This window comes from Panicum virgatum, chromosome 4N (assembly GCF_016808335.1).
Source record: "Panicum virgatum strain AP13 chromosome 4N, P.virgatum_v5, whole genome shotgun sequence".
Classification (NCBI taxonomy): domain Eukaryota; kingdom Viridiplantae; phylum Streptophyta; class Magnoliopsida; order Poales; family Poaceae; genus Panicum; species Panicum virgatum.
Window position 1 is genome coordinate 21670270 of NC_053148.1, and position 11348 is coordinate 21681617.

Here is an 11348-nt window from a genome sequence, read left to right on the forward strand (position 1 = left end):
CGGAGGAGGCCCCAGCCACCGGCGGTCAGCAGCAGCGAAATCGCGGCGCCTAACCGCGGGAGGCGGGAGCGCCAACTTCCCCGCCAGGAGGGACCATATCAGGCCTACAAGAGGCCGGATCCGGTGGAAGGAGGCCGAGCTGAGCCCACCAGTGCTCGAGAATGGCTTGTTCCTCGCCGGATTTTGGAGGTTGTTTGAAGTCGAATACGTAAGGAAAAGTGCAAGTGAGGGGAGAGGAGACGTGGCGGCGTGCGACCCCTCCCCGCTTCGACGCCCGGCGTCCGGAGACCGTCCCTCCTCCCGCTCCCATGGACGTTCATTGCCGGATGGACGGCCGGGATGTTGTGTGCTGACGTGGCCCAATGAGAGGCCTTGGAATTGGCCAGGAATCGTATATAGAGATTGAAGCTTTAAACTATTGCAACTACTCTAGGGGCTAAATACAGAATACAGAGAATGAGATTTGCATTTACATACCTAGGTACTTGCTTGAATGCTTCCAAACTACTGCTGCACTGTCGCTCAGGAGATAATTCATTCCTTTGCTCTCTCTTCCTGGAGAGACAAAGGCTTTTTACTTAAAATTGATCTAGCCAAAGCCTTTGATAGAATGGAATGGAGTTTCATTTCTCAGGCTATGATGAACATGGGGATTCCTGCTCACATTGTGAATCTGGTTAATGCTTGTATATCTTCTCCAGATTTCTCTGTGATTGTCAATGGTCAGCCTTCTTCTTCTTTCAGCTCTGAGAGAAGAATAAGGCAGGGTTGCCCCCTTTCCCCTTATCTTTTTGTTTTGGGCATTAATGAGCTTTCTCTCCAGCTGCAATCTGCTTTGCAAGCTTGGGACTGGGATGTCCTGCAATTCACTCTCACTCTTTGCTGATGACTTGATCATTTGTGGCAAGGCCACTCTATAGGAAGCTACACTTGTCAAAACCATTCTTCAAGATTTCATCATCAAATCAGGTCAGACTCCAAACTGGAATAAGTCTTGCATTCTTTTTAGTAAGCATGTGTTTGGTTGCTGGGTCGAAGTGGGTTGGGATGGGTTTGACCCAGTTCGACCCACGTTTGGTTGCAAAAGGTGGTGGGTTGGGTCCAACCTAAAGCGGGTATATTCCTCTCAGATCCGGGTTGGGATGGTCCGTCCAAATCGAGCGGACCACCCCAACCCACTTGCACGCCGTCTCGGCTCCGTCACATGGGGGGCAAGCGGAGCTCGGTCATGGCTCCGCGGAGGAGCGGGAGGAGGTGCGGCCGCGGCAGCCGGGAGCGGGCGGAGGCGGGCCGCCAGTGCGGGTGTGGGCGGAGGCGCAGCCGCGGCGGCCGGGAGCAGGTGGATGCGGGCCGCCGGCGCGGGTGCGGGAGGAGGCATGGCTGCGGTGACCGGGAGCGGGAGGAGCGGTGCCGGAGGAGCTCCGCGCGGAGAAGGGATGAGCGGCGCCGGCCAAGATCCGGACCGAGGGCGGGCGGAGGAGGGAGGAGCGGCGCCGGGCAGCGAGGGGGCCGCGGCTCGGCACAGGCTGGAGAGCGCGGGCCGCGACGCTGTGCTGGCGAGCTACAGGCTGGCGTGGAGCCGGGAGGGAGGAGGAAGAAGGTGAGCAGAGTGAATGACATGTGGGTCCCGCACTAGGACTTGCTAACGGTGTTAACAAGACTACCTCAACCCACATCCATATTTCTACAACCAAACATAAAACAAGGGACAACCTCAACCCTCTAACCAAACATCAAATGGAGCCAACCCAACCCAAAAAAATCGAGACAGGTTCAACCCATCCCATGTAGTCCCCAAACCAAACACACCCTAAGTGGGTGGACACTCTGACCAGGCAGCAAATTCAGAGCCTTTTCCCTGTTCCTACCATATCTAATCAATGTAAACATCTGGGCCACCCAATATTTTTTTCTTATAGGAACAGAACTCAAGCTTCTAATTTCATCCTCAATAAATTTAAAGCAAAATTGACTGGTATAAAGTCAAACAAGCTGAATCATGCTGGTAGGCTCACTTACATCAACTCTGTGCTTGCATCCATTCCTATCTATTACATGCAGAATATCCTCTTCTCTAAGGCTTTTGTCAAAAAGATTAACTCTATCTTGAGAAGATTTTGGTGGCAAGGGGTGCAGAACGAAGGTGATACCAAGCCTTTGCATTTTAGCTCGTGGGATGATATTTGCAAACCTAAGGCTGCAGGAGGCCTGGGAATTCGGAATCTTCATGATGTCAAGTTGTCAACAAAAGCCTTGTCCTCCACTCAGCTTGGTTGATTGCCACTAATAAAGATTGTTTCCTGACAGGGATTTTTAAGGCTAAATATTTTCCTAACTCTTCCTTTAGGAGAGTGAAAATTCTCAGGTGCTCTAGCCTAAGAGGGGGATGGGGTGAATTAGGTACTAATAAAAACTTAGACATATGGCTCCAACTAGTTTGCACAAAACTTAAACTAAAATAAGCTATCTAGATGTGCAACTAGGTTGTTCTAGTGTGAAACCCCTATCCCAAAAGAGTTTAGCAACCTATAGCCTTTCATATCAAGAAACTATTTTATGAAAGTAAAGGCACACAAATTGCTAGTATGAAATGCGGAAGCTTAATGAGCGGGATAGGAGATAGCAAACTCTTGACGCGGGTGTTTATCCCGTGGTTCGGTTAGCCACAAAGGCACACCTACATCCACGTTGTTGTAGCACTCACTAAGAGTATTGCTACTCGGCCACCAAGTCTCTTCCGTGAACACAATCACGGTCACCTTGGCCCCGGGTTCCACTAAGGAGCTTCTCCACAAAGGATGGGGGTCTCCACATCCCCCGCACAAAGATGTCGTCGCCGCTCCACACCAAGTCGGAGGGTCAATGACGTTGCCGGCGAGCTTCATGCTCCAAGGTGCCGGCGCACCAAGCTCTTGTTTTGGTTCGCTAATGAACCACAGCACAAAACCTCGAAGCCTTGCAATCTCACTCACTAAGAGCTAATCCTTTACACAACACTCTCAAAGTGTGCTAAGGGCTAAGGATATGATCTTGATGCTCTTGTATGGCTTGGAGATGTTCTTGAGTGTGTGTGGGATATCTAGCAACTCCAGCAAACTTCAAATGGCCGGGGTGAGGCGTATAAATAGGCCACCAAGTCTTGTAGCCGTTGCTCCAACGGTCAGCAGAAAATCTGCATATCATCGGATGAACCGATGCCTCTGGCTGGGGTAGCGTCGGTTCATCCGGTCACTCATAACCCGAAGTAGCCATTGAACTCCTGACTGCTGACGTCATTACACCGATGGCATGCACCGATGCTTCACCGGTTCAACCGGTGCTGAAGACTTGGCTCTTGCGCGACTTGCATCGTCTCTGGAACATAGTATGGCCAATGCACCGATGCCCCTTTTTGAACCATCGGTTCAACCGGTGCCTATAAGCTGACTTACCTTCGATTTCCTTCTGCACCAAAATACCATGGCGTCGGTTCTTCCGATAACCATCGGATGCACCGATGCTCATGCGTCGGTTCTTCCGGTGCTACCGGTTCTTCCGATGACATGCGGAACCCCTGTAGGGGCGGCCCTTCGGGCCTAACTTTGCATATCTTCTTTTTGTCATCACTTGAACCTAAAAGCCTAAGAATGATCATCTTAACAATCATATTAGTCTAAGTGTTGTGTGTGTCATCAATCACCAAAACAATATATTGAAATATGGCATGAGAGGTCATTTTCGCTACAGAGAGCACCAAATTACGGAACAAGGTCGGCCTTTTGGTCTTCTATTTTGCAGGTCAAGAAAATGCTTCATGAGCAATCTATCATGCAGATCAATAGTGGGAATAGCAACATATGGAATGAACCTAGGTGTGAGGATTGGGAAGGTATTCACTCACACTTGAATCTCTCTCATCATGAACGCTCCTTGCCATCTCGAGTGTCTGACTTATGGAATAATAGCCTCCTCACTTGGGATATTAGGAAGGTTGAAGATAGTTTCTTGCAACCAGTAGCCCAAAACATCATTGCCACTCAAAAAGTTATGTCCACTGACCCAGATAAGCTGTGCTGGAAACTCTCTACCCAAGGGACTGTACTACAAAGCAAGCGTACAGATATATCTCTACTTTAGTCCCTCATACGCTTCCTTCTTATGGCCCAAGACACATCTCTCCTGAGGCTAGTCTCGTTCTTAGAAGAATTTGGAACCACAAGACTATGCCTCCTAGGATCAAAACCTTTGCTTGGAGGCTGCTTAGACATGCTCTAGCCACGGGTCAGCGGGCAGGTAGTCTGAGTCACAGAATTGACAAAAACTGCAGAAGTTGTGGTAACATAGAGACTGATTTTCATATTTTCTTTGAATGCTCCTTTGCTAGATCGGTGTGGTTTTCAGGTCATGCCTCTCTTCGCACTGACCGTTCGTTGCCTGAGCAAGATGGTATACAAGATACTCTTTCCTTCCTTTAGCAGGGAATTTTTCAGACTATCTTTTGCAGCAGGTCCTCTCCAGACTCTGGTACCTCTGGAAAGCCCGAAATGACTATAGATTCAACAATAACAAGTGGACAGTGAAAAGAGTTTGCCATGAAACTGAAGCTGACATAGCAGCCTCTACCCTTTGGGCTTCTCCACCCACCTATACGAACAACAAAACAATGTCCATGCCACATTTTCCTAACCCTGTTAGCCAGCTTGCCCAATCTACTTTGCCTATGCCGAGGCAAAGATATTTGTTGTCGTCTATTTTGCAGGGCTATGGGCCAAACAACACTCCTGTTGTTAGTTTCTCTGATGCAGCACTGCCTCCGGATGGGAAGATCGGCACTTGGAAAAATGCTGGTCAGGGTGTCTTCCTGGATCTCAGAGCCACTTCTTTGGCTTGCTCTGTTCACATTCAGGCCAACACGCAAGTTCTTTCAGTCCTCATGGCGGAGCTGAATGCACTACTTCTGGCGGAGCTGCTGCTCTGCTGCTGGGCCATTCCTTTGGATTGGTCTCTGATAGTCTTTTGGCAATCCGGTACTTGCAGCAGGATCTGTCGCAAGTGCCATGGAAGCTACGGCCAATGATTTCTGAAATTAAAATTCTCCAAGATAGACATCAGTTTGATGTGATCAAAATTCCATGATCTCAAAACTCTGAAGTGCATCGCCTTGCTGTTCAGGCCAAAGCAATGCATGTTGCTAGTGCATCAGGTTCTACTCGTGTGACCTGTGCTTGTCTGTATCATATTCAGGGTTGTAATGTGCTAAATGCTCTGAACTCAGCATCCTGGGGTTCTCTGTACATTGTCAGGGTTGTAATATATGTCCGTCGAAAGAAAAAAGAAAAAAAAACTACTGTTGCCAGCTTACTGCTGCGTTGCGCTGTGCTGTGCAATGTGTGGGGCTCGATGCTTCTGGCGGCGCAGAGAGAGAGAGCGGGGGGTTGGGGGGTGTGTGCGGTGTTTGGTGGGGGGGGGGGCGTAACTAGGAAAATTGGCGTGCTAAAGCTGCGCCTGCAGGTGATGAGTGTTTATGGTCATGTGGCATGTGCAGGTGATGAGTGTATATGGTCATGTGGCATGTGCTCGTTTGCTGTAGTACATGCAGGAGGTGCCCAATACGACAAAGATGATTCTACCTCAGCATCAGTGTTGGAGCAAGTTTGGGGAAAATTTATGTGTAGTTAATGGGCGATGTGTTGAGGGCTTGAGGCCTTGGTGAGCTGTGTGTAGCTGAGGTAGATTGGGTCCATATTTTATCAATTATGAAAGGTAAGTGTGGAATAGTACGGGCCCATGTGTTTGTTGTGTGAGTGTGACAGAAGGTAATCAGGTCTTGCTCCATGGTAGTATGGCAATACTGTTTCGTGCAGTCGTATACTGTACAGTACTTTGGTTGATGGGCTGCCTGAGCGGACAGTGCAATCTTGTTGCCACCTATGGAAGGCCACGGGGCTAAATTGTTAAACTAAATTGTGAACCTAGTAACAGCAAGAGCGAAGCACATACCAATAATTTACCAACACGACAGCTATTGCAGGCTGAAACTAAGCACTATAGTAATAAAATGACAAAACGAAGGCCTTACAACTGAACGCATGCAATGGAACAAAATATAGACACCCACAAAGAGCACCTCGTACTGTTAGGATAAGAGCATCAGCCAGAGCAATCACAAAATGAAAGAAAACAAACTACATAGAATGGGCACACGACTGGCAATGATATGATGCAAATAAGATTCGCATGCATACAACACAATTAAAATAACAACAAAATTCGTTGCAGAGCCTATCGCCAGAAGGGGAAAATAGTCGCAGCAGCCAGAGGAGTAAAAGAAAATATTATAGCTGAGAACAAGCACAACAGAATAATATAAACACAGAAGAAAGATCATTATACTTTGAAATTGATAGACACCAACAGAAGCGGCATAGGCCCCGGAACCACAATGGCCAGAGCACTGAGGTGGCGAATGGATCTTGGCACAAAGAAATAAAAATATTCCATCATCATATTATTCGTATAGAGAAAAACACAAGTAAAAAAAAGAAATGCGACAACACTGACAGCAGCACTGGAAATAATAGTAAAAAAAGCAAATCTAAGAAGCTGAAGAGGGGAAAATAAGTAAAAGAAAACCTACAATAAACAACAATAGAAAAGGTGTAAGAAGAAAGCAAGGCGAGGTGGCAGGAAATGGCTAGGAAATTTAGTGCTCAGCAAAGATAAATTGAAGAAAAAAGGAACAGGAACTTACGAAGAGGGAAAGGAGCAGGGACACCTAGTCGGCGACCGAACCCATGAGGCCTGTCCGGTGGAGCAGTGTAACGAAAATGCCAGGCGAGCAGCTGGGAAAAGGCTGGCAAATCTCAGAGGTGACCAAAGAGGAGAAGAAAAGAAGAGAATGCATCTAATCGGCGGCATGGAGGACGACCTCCAATCGGCAGCGCAGTCAAAAAAAATGACGCAGAGGTGGGAGATGGAAGCGACGCCACCGACGAAGGGGCGCGGCGATGTGGCGTCCGGAGTACGCAGTCTTGAAGCAGGCCACGATCTAACCACGAGAACGAAAGAAGCCCAAAATAATGGGCAGACACGAACGATGCAAGAGGCGGCGCACCAAAAAGTGGCCCAGGCAAAAGCAGGAGACACAAACACAGCCATAAGCCGGCGACACACGTCAAGCACACAGAAGACACAAAACAATTGAAGGCAGACAGCAGAAACGTGGAGCCATGGAATTGGCAGAAACAACGCTTAGGCCTCCGGAGGCCATGGTTTGGTTCGGCAATATAGAGTTACATATATGTGCTAAATGTTTGAAAGTATTCCTAATTTTTTAATTAGTGCTTACTGTGCAAACAAAAGCAAAATCAAAACCTTTTCAAAGCGTTCAATAACCTCTCCGAGAAGCCAAGAGAACACCTGTGTGCAGTTCAACTTTATATCTAGTTGTAGTAACACTTGTTTTCAGCTAACATCTTATACTCCAAAAATTGTAAATCTACACTTGAGAAGACTGCAGTGGAATACAAGGTTTCCATGCTGAAGGCCACAAAATTATATAAGACATCTGTTATCAGTCTTGGCACTGGAAAATTGATGCAATTACTTTACACAAACAATTAAAGTTGATCATTCCTATCATAACTGCAAATAGAAAGTTAAAAAGACCAGATCAAACTACAACTCAAAGATGTAACGAACTTCTTTTCCATTTCATCAATATACAACCAGCCATAAATGGATAATTATAGTGCTTTGTAACCATAACAGTTGAACATCTGAATGTGCCAATGTTGAACTATGTATTAGTAAACCTGGTTTGAATGAAATTGAAATCTAAGTAATTTCCAACAAGGACATATCGAATGGTTGAAATGTATGGCCTTGATAAACTGCAACTGCATGAAGAGTACAAATCCTAATATAAGACTTGACCTTCTCATTAATGGCACGCTAGTTTTCCTAAGTGACACTCTTATCACCCTTCAGTTGGTTCTTTTTCATAGCTATTGAGCACTGATCAGGCCTTCTACCATTTGCATTCATCTCTGCTTGCGCCTTCCTCCGCCTCATGCGGTTCTCCTGCCTCAAACTCCTTAGAGCTTGTGCCCTCCTCTCAATCTCCAGTGCTTCTGAGAAGTTCCAGACCCTGACAGCACCATCCTCACCCCCACATACAATCCTATCTGCACCAATGGCGATGGAGAAGAGATCGCATCCAAACCCATGAAGCATCCTCTGTGGAGGCTCTACAGCGCTTGCATCAAAGCTCTTAACGCTGAAAGGGACCTTTGATGATTTTTTTGGAGTCAGAAGCTTCCTCGAATCAATCAGTGCTATCCTACCATCACTCGAGGCAGAGACAAGCCATGGATACTCAAAAGCAAGAGAATGAACAGGGCCTGAATGTGGCACCCAAGTAGCAACTGGTTTACTGTCCTCATCATCAGAGATATCGGAAACATTAAACAAGCGAATAGCTCCATCCTCTCCACCAGTAAATAGCACATTTGCCAAGTGAGTCCGAGCCAGAGAATACGCGTTTCCAACATGTGCATTGGAAATCAAGCTTGTCAACTCGCTGTTCCTGATATCCCACACATAAGCATCTCTACCAGCTGTACTAGCAATAGTATTTCCATGAGGAGCAAGATCCCAAACCCAGTCTGCATGCATGAGCTTTTGCACACACTCCATGTGGGCCCTGTCCCAAACACGAACAGTCATGTCCCAAGAACCACTGTAAATCCTCAATGAATCTAAAGCAAGACAAGTCACAGGACCTTCATGGCCCCAGAGGCGAAATTCTGAAGTCTGGTCAGTACCATTTCCAGAGATGTGAAATAGGTGAACATTCCCATCAACAGCCCTCCAACACTGAACATAGGCATTGGTTCCTCCAGTCACTAAAAGCCTAGTGTCAGCTGCAATAGCCCTGATGGTGCCACCAAGTGGACGGGATGAATCAATCAAGAGCCCTTCCTCCATATTCCACATCCTAACAACAGAATCACGACCACCAGTAAAAATCAGATTTGCTGATGCCAGAAGGAACACGGCACGTACATCCTCATTGTGGCCACGAAGAACATCCACATTGAATTTCCCCATGAATGATTTACTTCGAAACTCCCGCTCCACAAAAAATGTTCTCCAGGACTTCCCGTCTAAGGGACCACCTAGAACCACAGGCCCGTTTAGGGTGGTGGGGAGATTTGGAAGCCCCCATCTTTCACAGTACAATTTCTTCCATCCTTGATGATCTGAGGCTAAAGTATGTAGAAGGGTGGAGACACAAGATACAATTCCAAGCTCCTTGGCATCAAGGCGCGCAAGGACCTCACAGACCAATGCAGCTGGCAAATCGGTGAAGCACCTGATACCACAGGTCGAGGCAATGGCTTCACCGCTCGCTTCATCATTTTTCTTTGTATTAGTGTCTCTTGGAATTGATCCATAAGTGGGCTTCTGGTTCCCTAATTTGTTGCGGTTCTTCAAACCTTTAGCCTTCCAGTAGTGAGATAAGGGATTTGCCTGGATGATAGTACCCTCGGTGCAAATGTTGGAGCGATTATGAGGCGAAGAAACTCCTCTTGCCTTGTTGCAGTCAAAGGCCATAAAATTATGAAATCCAGCCTCAAGATGAATCTCCAATGAGAAATTCCCTTAATCCAGGAGAATCAGAACAGTCACCTGAAAAAAGAAAGAGAAATCAAAGCCCAGACCCAGTATAGGACATGGGTGTACACATGTACAACCATATTTTTTAAAAAAGTCGAAATTAGGAGGTAAATACATAGTAAAATCTATAACTGCCATTGGATACCCTTTCCCAGTGCCCAAACCCACACCCATGCGTAATACCCATGCATACCCATTAGAAACAGGTGAAATATGGATATATCCGTTTGTTAAGAGGGTAGATGAGGGTAATCCCTGTACATACTCATATACTCATATGTGATTCCATACCCATCGAATCTGACACAGGCACACAGCATGACGACAGTAGCGGCGACTCTAGCGAGTCTCCCCATCGACATTGCACTCGCATCTGCCACAACCACCCTTGCCCTCACTTTCCCCCAACCTCGTCGAACCCCCACCCTGCCTATAGCTGCAGCAATCTCGCCCATTGCAACATCTCCAGGCATGATTTAGTGGCAGGAAACACCAGTTACAGGAGGATTGGGAGGAATCACAAGCGACAAGAGGTAGGGCAAGAGATGAGCACAACGGTTACCCAGCAGACAAATCTCACAGATCACTTTTCCTATTGCTACCTGATCCTGCGTGATCCAAATTTCTTCTTCTTTCTATTTTTGTTGGGACAGACTAATTCAATACTCCTATCTGTTCTTTAATTGTATTTTGCTTCTTAAAGTTTGGTGTCCAATCTATGGTGGCAATTAATTGATCACGAATTGCAGATTTCTTTGCATATTCTTGAGTAATTTTCTGTGCAAGCTCGAGTGCAAGTAAAAGACAATAGTTCGGCAGAGTTCATCTTTACCCATTTTATCCAATTATTACCCTATGGGGACGGGCAAATCTGGCGACGGCGCTAAATGGGCAGTCTATGGATTTGGGGGTGGGCAAGCACCGGGGTGTGGAATCCCTCCCCAGCGACAGGTACAGTCAGATCCGAACACAAATAGCATGCATTAGGGTTTTGGATGTTCGATTTCGCATAGCAGGAAGGGAAGGGAAGGGAAGGGAAAGGAATGAGCGGGGGTACCTGCCGGTTGCTGGCCGTCAGCGAAGCGCCCGACGAAGACCTACCAAGGACGCCGCCGCTCGCCCTGTCGTCGCCGCCGCTAGAAAATAGAGGACGAGAGAGATCGAGGCAACGAGAGGGAGGGCCGTGCGCCGAGAAAGGAAAAGGAGGCAACACGGCGGCGCGCTTGGCTAAGGCTGGCAGGGTAACTTTTTTACGAATTAGCCCTTTGGTAAACAGTTTTTTATAAATAGACTCTTACCCAAACATGTTTACAAATAGGCCCTTAGCTCATCGTTCACGACTGCACGGACTCCAAGCTGACTTGGGCGGAGCCCATATAAGGCCCAAACCAAAATTCAATTATTACCATAAGTTTTTCACCATATAGACACCCCCTTATGGGAATTTTTTTATTTTTATTTTTATTTTTTTTATATTTGAAAAATATATACTCGATTTTTTTTGCGAATTTGTCATCCAGCTGCCAGTTCATTTGGCGGAAGGCAGATACAGCCGGTTGAAACGGCGATATGTGTGCAGGTCACGGCCTGACAACGTAACGCCGTTTCAACCGGTGTCGGTGTCCAGACCCGGCGGTCCGGCACCAACTAGTAATGATGCTGCGTGATCCCTCACCCTAGATGGTTGA

The 11348-nt window shown here is 47.1% G+C and overlaps 1 protein-coding gene across 1 annotated transcript; it reads right to left on the reverse strand.

Moving 5' to 3' along the window:
• Positions 1–7663: 7663 nt before the first annotated feature.
• Positions 7664–10910, reverse strand: LOC120669817 (F-box/WD-40 repeat-containing protein At5g21040-like). Its single transcript, XM_039949653.1, has 2 exons — positions 10718–10910; positions 7664–9672 (listed from the first exon to the last, which is right to left on the reverse strand). Exon 2 carries the CDS (start codon positions 9595–9597, stop codon positions 7942–7944), a length of 1656 nt encoding a protein of 551 aa, XP_039805587.1. The 5' UTR covers positions 9598–9672; positions 10718–10910; the 3' UTR covers positions 7664–7941.
• Between the last annotated feature and the right edge of the window lie 438 nt (positions 10911–11348).

Excerpts from the sequence above, each read along its gene's own strand:
- LOC120669817 (XM_039949653.1), bottom strand. The coding sequence starts at position 9,597 with ATGGCCTTTGACTGCAACAAGGCAAGAGGAGTTTCTTCGCCTCATAAT.